General features: G+C 37.9%; 1 protein-coding gene across 2 annotated transcripts in view; it reads left to right on the forward strand.

Moving 5' to 3' along the window:
• Positions 1–15,154, forward strand: part of dock1 (dedicator of cytokinesis 1) — a 261,452-nt gene that overhangs the window by 190,903 nt on the left and 55,395 nt on the right. For both annotated transcript variants that reach the window (XM_027132789.2, XM_027132790.2), the window contains exons 30-31: positions 13,693–13,771; positions 13,961–14,061. In XM_027132789.2, coding sequence (XP_026988590.1) covers positions 13,693–13,771; positions 13,961–14,061 — 180 coding nt within the window. The remainder of the gene's footprint in view (positions 1–13,692; positions 13,772–13,960; positions 14,062–15,154) is intronic.

A 15,154-nucleotide genomic window follows, 5' to 3' on the forward strand; every position in this document is an offset into this window, starting at 1 on the left:
AGGCAAGCTGAACGCTCTACTCTAATTCGAGCCTCGTCTGAAGATTTTATTATGTTCTATATGTGCGCGTGTACCAGACAGGACTTTGCTTCCAGACAGATCATATCCACAAACTGAGGAATAATTTATCAGCATAATGTCAGCCTTTTTTTGTACTACAGGATCAGAACACATGCTGCCCTCCTCCTGTTCATCAATTTTTATTTATTTTTTTTTTTTTTGTGTCTAAGCCAAATTAAATAGAGTTCAGTTCAGAAGAAGACTTAATAATATCCACAAAAAAAAGTAGCATTTGACTGTAATTCACATTATTTTTAAATGCCATATTCAGGTTGTCCTCCGTTTGAAGTGTGATCCTGTTGGAGAGTGCAGCAGCGATTAGCCCTCGCTGCAGAGTAAATTGAAAGTGGCGCAGGCTTTAATTATGAACTTATTGCCAATGATAAGAGTAATTACATAGCCGCTTCTCATCTCAGGGACGTAGTCATGTGGAATGGAGTAACAACCTCCGTTCCACTGCGCCGCTTTACACATCCCCTGTGCTTCCTCTGTATCGTTTACTTAAGGCATCAGCATCAGCAGCACTGCCTGGCCACATGATCCTTACTACTGCCCCGTGATGAGTCAGTCTATGTATCCTCAGAGCTTCCTCGGTCTGGAAAATGAGTGCTGACTTACCAGACAAAGATCCCAATCACCCGTTCTTAGCAGTGAGGCCGTGTCCACATCACGCGACCTGTAGCTCTGTAGCATCTTATTTATACAGCGTGACAAATACAGTGTGAAACCTCCTGTGAGAAGACACCAGATATTAGGTTTCATTCATTCATTCCTTCCTTTCATCTTTAGCTAATTATTTATTCTAGCATTTCAAGTGCACAATTTTGCAGACTCTATATTTCAGAGTGAATTTCTAGCTACTATATAATTAGAAGTGAAAGCTACCTAAATGTACTCACCTTACTTTGAAGAAACTGGCTTTCCTGTGCATGTCTGGTTCATCTAAAGGTTTTTTCTCCGTGTCGTCTCAGTTTTTTCTTTCCACTGTCACCTCCGGCTTGCTTATTAGTGATTTAAATATAAATCCACATTTCCTTAAGGCTGCTTTGTGACACATTGTCTATTGAGTCTAAAATAGTAATATATATATATAGTTTTTTGGAGGGTTTTTTTTCTCCAGAACCTTTTCTTCAAAACTTTACACCCTGTCCTTGGAAAAACTTGTAACCGTTCCAAATATTGAACACTTTTTATTGACACTCATTGTGCATAATTGTATTTATTTTAATTTAACAATTAAACACAATTGTGTGTGCGCGTGTTCGGCTAATGTGATCAGTTTGAATACACGTTAATAAAGAGTACCAATAGTTATGGAAGTTGCTGTATTTCAAGGCCAACAATGTTTTTCAATGTGTATTTAAATGTTTTTTAATGTGTATTTAAGCTGTTTAATAGAAAAGACTGACACCAAAAATCACACCATAACTGATTCACCAACATCATCAAGGTTAGCGGTTATGCTGCAGCTCTGACGAATAGAGAGCAGTGTCTGCGTTTGTCTGCTTCTTATATTGTAAAAAAACATTTCCGTGCATGACTTATTGTTCGCTCGTTCATTCCCTGCAGAGGTTTTTTTTTTTTGGGTCATATATTCTTTTGTTCTTTCTCTTCATTTGTCACATCCCTGTACTTTTTTGCATAAGTTCCTGACCTTTGTCATTGCCGGACTCAGTGGTACATCTTTTTAGATCGTTTTCCGTTAAAGGTCAACTTTTATGTGTTAGACAGTTCGGTGTCTCCGATTCCCGGCCGTGCTGTACCTATAGGTGTGTTTTTGTGGGTGGAGAAAAAAAACAGGAAGAGAAAAGTAATAAAAAATAAGTGGAATATGAAAAGAAAGAGAATGGAATAGGATGCGCTCTGTCGGGCTTCTGCTTATTAAAGTTGTAGACATTTTATTCACACTTTATATAATAAATTACTAGTTATTGATAGACAGACAGATACTTTATTGATCCCGGAGGAAATTCAATTATAAGTATAATATGTATACTATATTATCATATAGAGTTATTTTCTCCTCATCTGGGTTTGCTGCCACACTGAATTCAGAGGTTTCGGAAACTGGTAGCTGCTGGTAGCTAGACGTTTAACACGCTCTATTAAAGATTAGACAATATTGAGAACAAACTGTTACTTAAGGAGTATCATGTGACAGGCCGTGGTGTTATAAAGAATCCCTTCATCCATGGAGTGGTATGATGAGACACAGTTCAGGTTATTTTCTTATTAATGTAAGTGTGTTATTACGCTTACGTTAGAGATTTATCAATGATTACATTTAATATTTTGGAACATAAAGACAAGTTTATATTATAACTGTTGATTAACATGTTTTCTCAGCATCTCTCTCTCCCTCTGTGTGTGCGTTTGTCTGAATGTGTGACCGACTGTGTGTGTGTGTGTGTGTGTGTGTGTGTGTGTGTGTGTGTGTGTGTGTGTCTAGCCAAAGGTAAAAAAAAAAAAAAAAATGGAGAAACTGGGTAATTCTGTCTGTGAAGCTTTGCAAGGCACCATACCTGTACCTGTTATCTACATGATTATACAGCTTATAATTATACAGCTTACTTTGATAAACAACAATTGTTTTTCTCTCCATATAGTAGAAGTGTGCTTTTTTTTTATATAAAAAAAAATGTATTTTTTATATATATATATAAACTAATCTTACAACTTATATCTTACAACTAACGATATATATATATATATATATATATATATATATATATATATATATATATATATATATAGTTAGTTAGTTGTAAGATATATATTTACTATATTATATTAAATATATATATATATATATATATATATATATATATATATATATATATATAGTTAGTTAGTTAGTTAGTTTAGAGTCTACAGTTAGTTGTAAGAGTCTACAGCTTCTACTGTGTAGTTGGAAGAGTGATGAATGCAAGTCTGGACCTGATGACTATGAAAGATGAGTTATTCTATTTAATATTTTGAACTACATTGTTGTTTCAAGGGTCTGTTTTTGTTTTTTGTGTTTTTTTCCAGCTGGTGCAAGTGTGCTGTGTTTCATTGTTTAACACAGTCCAGGCATGATGACAAAATGTAATTAATTGTTCTAATTGCTGGAGATATAAAATGTTTGGCCTGCCTCGGCATGTAGGATTCCAGCCTCGGGTTTCTATAGGTGAACAAAGCCTGTGGCGTAACCAACACTCTTTAGTTCTTTTTTTTTATATCCGACCTTAAAAATAAACATTCTAGTGTTGGTTGCAGTGAATGTTTTGACTTTGGCTTATCTTCTGTGCCTAATCAAGATAGTGCATGCTAATGTGTCTTGATCCTTACTGCTGAAGGCACTTAGCATTGCTGATGTGCTGAAAAACTCTCATTAGCATTAAAGCTAAATGTGAAAATAGATGTGCAAATGCTCCAAGCTTGAAGATCTCCTTTAGTGCCAGTCCCTATGGGGATTCATGGTTTTATTTGCCGACGTCATTCTTCCGGTTGATTTTGTCTGTTTGTCAGGGTCGAAATAGAGACGGTTTGGTTCTAAAAACGCAGATTAGTGTCCTAAATTTAGATAAATCTTAGGCGTTCCTGTCCATTTAAGATTTTACTGTGCATGGCAGCTGGATGTCTTCCACAGCCACAGGATCCTTTCAAAATGATTTGAAAAGCTTAAATCTGAGGACTGCCTATGAAGCAAGGTGCGAGGATTAGCATGCTTCTGAAAATAAGCCTGAGCGTAAAATGGTAAAAGGATTCTTCTCCTCTGAGTCTGTAATGGGTTTAGTGGGTTTTATTTTATGTAGGGTTTGCTTCCTAGTGGTAGTAGGGGTGGGAAATACGACAAAAACAGATCATATTACTGTATTTACCACACAAATAGGATTGCAAACAATTTCCTAGTACTACACAAGTGTTTAAAAAAGTTTTATGTTTTGCTTTAAATTTAATTTGTCGTCTCCACATAAATTTAGTTCCCAGTTTTAATCGTTCCGGTAACACGTCTTACTTTTCTAGACGTCATCAGTTGCAGTGTCACACTCTGCATTCCTGCCATGTGCTTAGAGTCAAGAGGCCTGATCAGCTTTGAGCTCATGCATCACAAACATCCTCTAATTTAGCTAATCAAAGACGTAATTACCATTTTATCTGTTGAAGCAGGTGGGGCTGTGCTTTGCCAATAATTCACTCTCTGAGACCAAGTTTGGGGAACATTGCCAACGACATTAAGGAGCGATTTTTAATCTGGGTCTCCTTCAGTTAAACAGTTTACCTTTCGGATGCAGCGAGACTCTTAATACAAAGTGTCCCCGGTGGTCTGTTTTCCGCAGTTCGGCCCCCGATCAGGTTAAAACCCTGTTCACATCTGAGATTAATCTCCATCTTAGGTGATCTGAACACAAGAGGACAGCCAAGACAAGTGGTCGTTAAGACCTTGTGTTATGGGACTCGGAGGACTTTCTACGTCGTACCCGTGATCCGATTTCAGTCCCTCGATGTGTGTAGATCTAGAAAGTAACCTGCTATGCTTATTCAATGGTATTTCCTTAAAAAGAGATGTGAAAATAATTTACTGGAAGATACTGTTTACTTACTGAAATTTGAACTCTGTGCAGAAAGAAAAACACTTTCATCAGTAAATTTAAACTTCATATATCATTTCACAGTGATGCTAAATTTTCACATTGCTAATGTAACAATTGCATTATATTTCTATTGTTTACTCTGTTCTCAGCAGTATTCAATTCTGTATTATATTCTTATCAGTAATATTTACGTGATTGTAATATGTAACGCATTACCTGAGTAGTTTTTTTTATATATTATAAGAATTACATTTTAACTAGTTTTATTTTGCACCATGGTCCTGGAGGAATGTTATTTCATTTTATGTACTGCTTTAACTATATTTGGTTGAAATGACAATAAAAGCATCTTGACTTGAAGTAACAGTAACATTACATGAGAGTTGTTGACTCTGGGTGTCAAGGAAAGTCCAGGATTCATGGTTCAGATTATTTAATAGCATTGTGGCTTCTTTTTTTTCTTTTCTTTTCTTTTTTTTTTAATCCCTGACTACCAATTAAAGTGGTTTGAGTAATCGGATTGTGTGGTTTGATTCAATAGCTCTAGCAATTTGAGTCCTCATTTCTTGCAGTTTGACTCTGCTATGTTTGTACTGAGTGGCCTAAGTTTTATCAGATGGGGTGGTTTCCGAGTCAATTGTTTTGAGCAATTTAATTCATTAAATTATTCAATTTTGAGTGCTTTGAAGCAGTCGATCAGGTAATTTAAGTCATTAGATCAAGTGATGTCAATCTTCACTTGGAATGGTTTGTCATACATTAAGTTATTTGAGTCTTCAGATGGTTTGAGTCATTCGACCTGGTTATTAAATTTTTCTTAACGTGGTTTGAGTTACTATAGTAAGTGAAAGTGACGTGACATACGGCTAAGTACTCAGAATTTGTTCTCTGTGTTTAACCCATCCAAAGTGCACACACACAGAACACACACACACCATGAACACACACCTGGAGCAGTGGGCAGCCATTTATGCTGCGGCGCCCGGGGAGCAGTTGGGGGGGGAAGTTCGGTGCCTTGTTCAAGGGTACCTCAGTCGTGGCCGACCCGAGACTCGAACCCACAACCTTAGGGTTCAGAGTCAGAGTCTCTAACCATTAGACCACGACTTCCCAAGTAAGTGGTTTGATTCCCTTGATTGGGTGATTTGAAACATCTGATTGGATGAATCAAATTGTATGATTGGATCAAGTTGAGACGGGTCATCAAATCAGAAAAGTTTTCAGTCATCTGTCAGATGATTTGAGAGGAAGGATTCCAAATGAGATGGTTCGATGTTCGTCATCAGAACAGTGCTCCAAGACATATTTGAATATGAAGAGGGACCTAAAGCATAGTGGCTTTGCCCTGATTGGATGGAAATATCTTCCTTGTATTTTAGCCTATTAGGTTAGATTTCACATGGAGATCACATTGAAGTATTTGCAGGTTTCTCTGCACAATGCCTCAGTGCCCTGGGATCAATCCTCGCTACACCATGTTTGTGTTTTGTCCACAGCCGAGTGAACACGTTCATAGATCGTAGCAGATATCTGAATGACACGGACAGAGAAAAAGGCCATCAGGATGTCTTTAAGTTCTTGGGATTCAGCTTGAGTGGATTAACCCAAGAATTCAGGATTTAAATGGAAAAGTAATTGTTTAGTGCTGAATGAAGAAAACACTGTTTTATTTATCTGTTCATTTATTTTTAACACAAAGGTAAACCCGTGTAGGCATTCTTATTGACGTCTGGCTAAAAGGAGAGCACACTTCTGTCTCGTCTTTGCTCAGACCGCTGATGATCTTGACATGTTTGTACTGACCCAGACACAGTCTTGATTCCTTCTTCCTACTAAAAGCTTCCTAACCACTTAATTTATTAACATTTTATTACATAACATCAAAGTAGATTACTGTCGCTGCCTGCCTATTAGAGTTCACTGCAGGCTACTTTCCTCCTTTTTTTTTTCTTCTCTCCGTTTTCCTTCGTTTTCTTTCTTCCTTCCCTTTTCTCAGTAGAAATTATGTCTTTTAAACATAATGGATTAAACGGATTGAAGGTCAGCTTCTGATTAACTGAAAGCCTTCAGTTTGTCTCTGTTCAGTCTTTGTTTGAGCTGCATTGTTTTCTTTTGCGTTGCTGTGGGGGTGGGGGTGGGGTGGGGGGCAAAAACACCGACTAATTAGCAGTTCATTTATTAAGGTTATTAATTTTTTTCTTCTGATTCCATTTTAAATATTCTTCCTAAGTGGACACCAACCATGTAAATTTTTCCTGGACACATTAAATGTTGGTGTCAGTTTTGCAAACACAATTAAAGTGTTTAAATCCTGTAATTATTATAATTAAGCACTTTTGAGTAACGGTTTATTTGGCAGGAAAAAATGTTTATCACACTCTATAAAGACCAAAAAAAAATCATAGCTTATCATTAAAAATGACTGTTTATAGCGAGCTGGAAGTTCAGATCGTTCAGGTTGCTAACTGGGAAGCACTCAGTTTTTGTTGATTTTTTAAGGCAAGTACTTCAGATACAAGAACTAAGAGCAAGAGCAAGCTAACTAGCTAGCGCTATCTGAGCAAGTTAGAGTGCAGTGCAAAGATTCACATAGCATTTTAGACAACATAAATATAACATAGTTTAGATAATTTGGTAGCTTTTACAATTCTGGTAATCTATTAGCAGAAATGGTCCAGTACTAACAATAGTAATAAATAGAGGAACCATTCTCTCAATACAAGCTTCACTGCATCCATTATACCTGAGGATTTTTCCAGGATTTTATTTTTTTTTTATAAAAGTCTATAGAAATTGTGATGGTTTCCAGTTTCTAATTAGCTCAAATGTTTCAAGTACTTTTCTTTTTAAATAAGACACCATTTGCATCTTAAACAACAAAACAGTTCGGTTTGGACGCTTTATAAGAAAACCCTCGGTTGAATTCTATCGCTCATTAAACGTGTTCTTACTTTTATGGAAGTGTTTTAATATATGAAATAGTCCTATTCAAACTTGAAAATATTTGGTCTCACACTTTAACTGCATTCATATTAGAAGGTTTTTTGTTTTCTTTTGTTTTCCCTTGTGTCACTCAAGTTGCCCTATGCTGATTATTTGACTTTCTGATTTTGACTTTACTGCCAGTTACCATGATTTTCCTGCTGGTGACAGGGAAGTGGGATTATTCCAACAAGCTTGCTACGGGCCATGTTTTAAACTGCCAGAAAAGACATCGTAGCACTAAAAATACATTCTGGACCGAAGCTTGTGTATAAAATGGCTCTGTGCAGCGCTTCACTGTCTGTTCATGTCAGAATGACCCTCTTCATGATTTCTGCAACCTACTTTTACAGGACTCGGTGGTTTGATGTACTTAAATAGAAACTGAGAAAACACTAGTGCTGTCCTGTTTTCTGTAAATCAAGCACTTCCTGCTGGAAGTAAGTGGGGGGGAAAACATGCCGTCCGGCTCAGGAAATCAGGAAAGGATACGTGGAAGACAAAATACATGAGAAAGCATTCACTCCTATTACATAAAGTTATTCTCATCCTTCAGGCTTTTTAGCATTCAGTTAATTTGCGCTCAGCTTTTTCACATCATTAATAGTTGCTTTGTCTTCAGTTACCAGAAATCACCAGCTCTGAATAAAAATGACTTTTAGACATTATCAGTCTCACAAGGGTGAGCTCAAAACTTTTTTTTTTACTCATACTTTTAATGCATACAAATCGCTTTCATGTTGCTTAGCTTCAGTTCGAGGTCTATGCCAACTTAAATGTTTTACCAGCACCAGAGGGATTGACTGGTTTTTAGCTCGGTCAGAGTGAGAGTGAACGAACGAGTGCAATGCTAGTGCAGTGTACGTTGACTCTACATGACTAGCGTACAAGGACACCGTCATTAGCTTAGAGATTTGTTTGACCCGCTGAACTTTTATCGACTGATGATGCCGATGCAGAAATACACGTCTTGCAGAACGTGATGCTCCGTGTCATGATAGCTGACGATAGTGATGTAGTATAGCCGAGCAATGAGTGTGGGTTATCATTGGAAGAGTGCAATGAGACAGAGAGAAAGAGAGAAGGAGATTTTTCAGGTTGGATGTGAGTGAGTGTGTGTCTTGCATGCATAGTTACAACCTGAAATTATCCAGTCTTTTAGGAACGCTGTGATCATGCAGTGCTCACAGTAATAAGCCAGAACACGGTGTATCTTTGACAGATGTCAGCTTGGCAGAAACAATTTTTTACCATTGCCGCAGACAGTAACCTTGTGAGAAGAGGCATTATTTGCTGAAAAGAGGTATGGTTATTCATGATATGCTGCCAACCTCAGGAAGATAAAGCCTTCTGTATGTCCTGAAATACGTGTGTGTGTCTGTACACTGATGGCTGGTGGTGATGGTAGATGGGAAGCTGATCTATTGTCTATTAGTAGCTTGACAATGAAGCTATTAGAGTCGAGAGACGCTTTATATCACAAGGTCTCATTAATGGTATAATAAGAATGTTGTGGAGCAAATTATAACACCCACATTGCATAAGGCACATCAAGTAGCAAATGTTAAAGAGAAAAGCTGTGCTTTTACAGTTTATATATATTTATATATATATATTATTTTAAACTATATATATTTATACTGTATATATTTATGTATTTTTATCCTTATTTCTTCCTTTTCTTCCTCTTCCTCTTCTCTCCTCTTCTTCCTCTTCCTCCTCTTCTTCTCTCTTCTCTCCTCTTTTCTCTTCTTCTCTCTTCTCTCTTCTGTCTCCATAGTTCTGTAAAGCTGCTTTGAGACAATAGGAATTGTGAAAAGTGCTATACAAATAAGTTAAAAGAAAAAAATAAAAAGAAATGGGTTCTCTCAAAAAAAAAAACAAAAAAAAACTTGCTTTATTATTTTCGAATTCTCCTTCAAAATGCTATATACAGTAATCGTGAATGCATTCATACGTGGATATATTTAAGTGGATCGTTGGCCTTTGTGTTTTTTTTTCTTCGTCTTTCCCTGTCCCAGTGATGCTTGTTTTTGGGCTGTGACTGTAAGTCCATCTTTGCATCTGTCTCATATTCTCCTTAGCAAGTGGTTGAATGTTTGAAGGATTTATATGGAATTATTATTGAAAGCAACAAGTGAACTGATTTGTTCTTGCACTCGATCCACAACAAGGTCACAACAAGGTCAAATGTCTTAACTGTTTCTTCTTTAATAGCTTCTTCTTGTTTAATGCATATTCGTGCATTTTAATGGAATTCGAGGGGTCTAAATTTGTGCCTGGAAGTACCGGACTGGAGGCACGATGGTGATGGTGTCACATGTTTTGTCGTTTATTAGGTCGTGTTTCTTTTAATAGAATGCTCCTAGAAATACTAATGACATCCAGCAGTATGCTTAAAAAAGGTGATAAATATGATGTATACTATATGTAGTATTCCACTATGATATACAGTATATATAATAATAATTCCAGTCTTCCCATCAGTCATAGACACTTTAAAGTGTTGTAAATAATGCAGGTATTGATATGAAGATGGAACTGCAATGTCAACTGTCTATAAGATCAGATAAACTCTCTCTCTCTCTCTCTCTCTCTCTCTCTCTCTCTCTCCTCTCATTTTTTCTAATGACTCTCTCTCGTTCTTTCAGACTCTTTCTATCTCTTTCTCTCATATTGACCACTCTCTCTCTGTCTCTCTCATTCTTTCTAATGACTCTGTCTCGCTCTTTCCGACTTTCTCTATTTCTTTCTCTCATATTGATCTCTCTCTCTCTCTGACTCTACTCTCTCTTGCCTTTAATTACTCTCTTTCTCTCTCTCACTCTCTCTGACTCTTCTCTCACTCTCTCTGTCTCTGCTCTCTCTACGCTCTCTTGCTCTCGCTCTCTCTGACTCTCCCTCACACGGTCTCTCTGTCTAATGGACACCACCCCCCACCCCCCGCTCTTAATAACAGCATCTAATTCAGTGTGTCCTGTATAACAGTATAAGTGGACATGTTTTTATGTACACCTTGTATGCCATGTGGTATAAATATTAGTAGGAAGTTACTACACACTTACATTTATACCACATCTGATATGACTTACAGTATACAGTGTCTCTTCTTTTCTTTATAAAATTATAGTAAATTTCATTATAGAATTTTGTTTTTACCTTTTTTTATTTTCACAGAGGCTGTTTTTTTTTTCCAGTATTAATACCATATTTTATATTTGCATGTCTGTTGATGTATGTTAGAATAACTAAACAGCAGACGTTTTACCATCTCTGCATCACAAGCCAGGCAGAAGATGTTTTCCTGACACCATAAATACATTTTATTTCTTTATTTATTTTTACTGCAGCACTGCACATCTTTGTTTATTTTCAGCAATCTCGTATTCATCCCAATCCTGTCATTCCAGCCTTCACGGCAAATTACAGGCCGATTTTCAGCCTTTCTGCTCTGTTAATATTCTCAAATCCTGTAAACTATTTTTATTTGGCTCCAGTGAAGACAGACGGCACGGATGACACGGCGGATGGAGGAGAGAACTTATTTATAGCGAAGAGCACAGGCATTAGCGACAGGCTCCTTCATAGTGGGGACACAGATCATCCTCATGTGCCCTCAGATAGTGACATTTCCCCCCTCGTGTTGTAGTAGCAGAGCTTTGCTCTCTAAGTGCTTTGAGAGAGATGTTTAATAAGGGTGCTGGTGTGCGGTGGGGTCAGAAGCGATGAGCGGTTGAAGGGCCGTCGTGACGGCGCTCATCTTTTTCAACTGATTGTTAAGTGTCATTTTAGCATGTAACGATCACATTAGCTGATCTCAGGTTACAGGTCAGGACTTAAAAAGTGTTCTGTCAAATTTCAGATTAAATTAAGAGCGAGGAAAGGTTGTCACAGGTTGTCAGTTTCAGGGTTATTTAGGATCTGAAGCTGTACATACACACTAAGTGTACATACACACTAATCTGTGACTGTGTGTATGAGCTTCATTATGCGTCACCTTTCACAAAACATCTGTCTTCTGCACTCTCACTACCTCTCACAACACAAGGATACAATAAATACACCATTATCTAAAGCACAAAACATCTCCAGTTCTTTACACACGTATTTATTTATTTTTTTGATCGATTCTCTTCTGATCAAACAGCGTACATGATTTTTCACAGCACAAAGCCCCCGAGACCGCGACGGCTGTGATTAAAGCTAATTAAATCCAAATGTCGACGTTTGTGCTTTATTAGTTATCGTCGATGGCCGCTTTTCTGAACAAATAACCGATTAGACGTCTGCTTTAAGATGACACCTCATTCATTGTTGTTTGAAGCGAGCGAATAAGTCATTTAAAAGGAATAAACCAGTTTTCTCACAGATTCCTGAAAGTCGCCCTGATGATGCTTGTTTTCTAGTCATGTGCTTACTTTTGAAAGAATTATTGAAAAGGTTTTGATTTTTTTTTTTTTTTTAATCCGAGAGTTTTTATTTCATGTGGACTGCACAACATTCTGTAGCAATTCTGCCAGGAGAAAATTGTTGCTTGGAAAAGTTGCTGTTGTTAATATCTTTTTTTTTTTTAAAAATGTCATTTTTATGTTGTGTTAAACTTTTGGATGTTACATCCTGATAGTTAGCTTAGTGTTCTCATTGTTTTTAAGTCGATGTCATGAAGCCATTATTGTCCTTTTGACCTTTCCACCTAAAGTGCATGTGAGCAAACAGTGCAAGCAAACAATGCACTACACTAAAGTAGTGTATTTACACAAATAATGTTTTTCATGTGTTTAGAATCAAGGGCCACCTTCACACTGCAAGTCTTAATGCTCAATTCGGATATTTTGCTCAGATCTGATTTTTTTTTTTTGTTTGGCTATTCACTTTAACTTTTAAAATGTGGCTTATATCAGATACCAGTGTGAACTGTTTGCTGTTTCGAACTGACCCGCATGCGCAAACGAACAATAACAATGACGTCACACGCAGCACACCATTGCGCTAAAAAGTTGGCGAGGTTATGGAGGAAGTATTGTATCATCTCGTGCAAGCAAACATATCATGTAATGCTATAATGTGATGTATTCAATGCAAGCATTATGAGCTGGTTCATGTAACCACTTTATATAACACTCAACACACACACACATACATTACCAGTCACGTTTGTGTCACGTTTTCGCCGGCGAGAAAAGAAAAAAAAAAAGTTTTCGCCAGCGCATACAGTAATTGTGACGAATGTCGATGTAGATTGACGTAAAAGTCGCATCAAATCCGCCTTGGTTGTTCACACTGTGGCCACATTGGAAAAAATCCACATATGGAAGTGAAAAATCAGATCTGGGCCAGATTTGAGTGTTCACACTACTCCTGAAGAAGTCTGACCTGGTCACTTGACCCCAAAAAAATCAGATTTGGGCCACTTTTACCTGGAGTATGAACGTGGCCAAGATGTTTGAAATTTTACATCATTTATATTTTATGCCGAAGTCATGCAGTGATTTTCTTAAATCCTGACCTGTGTTCTGTGTGGATCACATGACCTTGTGCGCAGCTGATTTCCTTCATTTAACACTAGCATGTTTGATGCGTTATTTTTCATTTCGTCTGGATGTCCGTGGCTAGGAAACTATACAAAAAGCATTCGTGTCCAGCTGTAATTTGTAGTCCTCCTAATGTTGTCTTAATGTTCTCTTAATGGTTTCCTAATGTTCCTCCGCCGGTGTAGCAGTTAAAGGCCGGTGATTAAGTTTATTGTCTGTGTTTTATGTTCTTTCTTTTTGCAACGCAAACCTTTGTGTGGTTCAGGTCACAGCACTTTCCTCACACAGAGTGTCGATAGCAGTGTTTTTTTTTTTTCTCCCCGTCCCCCATGTGTTTAACAAGCTGTGTTTATGAACCTCTAGCTAGGAGACAGGCGCTGTAATTACAGGAAATGAGCTAAAACAATGTTTTTGAATAGACAGGGTTATTAATGCTTGGCTAATGAGCAGAGACTCGTCAGCTGAAGCAGTGATCGGCACCTCATGGCATGGTGTCAGATCAGTTGGCGGAAGCTAAACGAGGTCTGTCTCTTATCTTTCAGAGTCTTCCTGCGAGCCATCAATCAATACGCAGCCGTGCTGAACAAGAAGTTCCTGGACCAGACCAACTTTGAGCTTCAGGTGAGTTTTAATTTCAGATAAATGGATTATAATACAAGAAGAGAGCATAATGGAGGGCAGATACACTGCAGCAGTTCAGGTCTTTCAGTGAAAACACTCAAAATATAAATTCTGCATCTAAGTGTGCTTTATCTCTTCCTCTACCGCTTTCGTAAATAATTGATTCCTTTGCCGTTCTTCATTTCTCAGTTGTGGAATAACTACTTCCACCTGGCTGTGGCCTTCCTTACCCAGGAGTCTTTGCAGCTGGAGAACTTCTCAAGTGACAAACGAGCGAAAATCTTTCAGAAGTGAGTACCGAGTGCGTTTCTTCCGTCAGCAAGCAGCTCAGTCCTCTCACTCCACTTCTCACCATGACTTGAGATCCACCCTTGCAGTTTGTATCATCTGAATCCCCAGACAGTTAGTTTACTGCATACAGAGCAGTCATATTTTATTCTCTTATGAAAGCACTGTATACTAATGTGCTACTTATATTTATGAAGTTAAATAAAGCTGTATTTTTCATATCATTGCTGGAGGAGAAGCTTTAGGAACTAACACAAGCTAGAAAGCATCATATCATACTTCAGATCTTTTTTTTAATTCTTTTACTTGATAATGTTTATCAGCTGGGATTCACCTGCAAATCTTCAACCAGTTTATCCTTGGAATCATTTTCTCTAGCAGGTCATATCTGATCCCTTTAACTCATAATAAAAATAATAATATGGACGGGGGGGGGGGGGGGCACGGTGGCTTAGTGGTTACATTTACGGCATTTGGCAGACACCCTTATCCAGTGTGACATAACTGAGCAACTGAGGGTTAAGGGCCTTGCTCAGGGGCCCAGCAGTGGCAGCTTGGTGGACCTGGGGTTCAAACCCATGACCTGCCGATCAGTTCCAACACCTTAACCACTGAGCTACCACATCCCAGTGGTTAGCACGTTCGCCTCACACCTCCAGGGTCGGGGTTTGAATCCCGCCTCCGCCTTGTGTGTGTGTGGAGTTTGCATGTTCTCCCCGTGCCTCAGGGGTTTCCTCCGGGTACTCCGGTTTCCTCCCCGGTCCAAAGACATAAGCGGTAGAGAATGAATGAATGAATGAATAATATGGACATGGTAATTATTTGAGATTCAGATAACAAACTCCTCTAATAAGCACCTTCAGCAGTACTTACTTTCGTGAAAGTAACACCATAACTTACATAAGTTTATTCAGACTTCTCTTCTTACAGGATATAAGTTACCCATGCAAATGTTATACTTGCTTTATTAGAAAAGCTGCATAGGCGTGACAGTTTGGCAACTTCTTTTTATAACTGCATGATTGTTGCTGAACAGCAGTTTTAAACATATCAAATGAACTGATGAGAAGATTATTAAGTCAAAAAAGACTGAAC

The sequence above is a fragment of the Tachysurus fulvidraco genome, chromosome 8 (assembly GCF_022655615.1).
Source record: "Tachysurus fulvidraco isolate hzauxx_2018 chromosome 8, HZAU_PFXX_2.0, whole genome shotgun sequence".
In the NCBI taxonomy this organism is placed as follows: domain Eukaryota; kingdom Metazoa; phylum Chordata; class Actinopteri; order Siluriformes; family Bagridae; genus Tachysurus; species Tachysurus fulvidraco.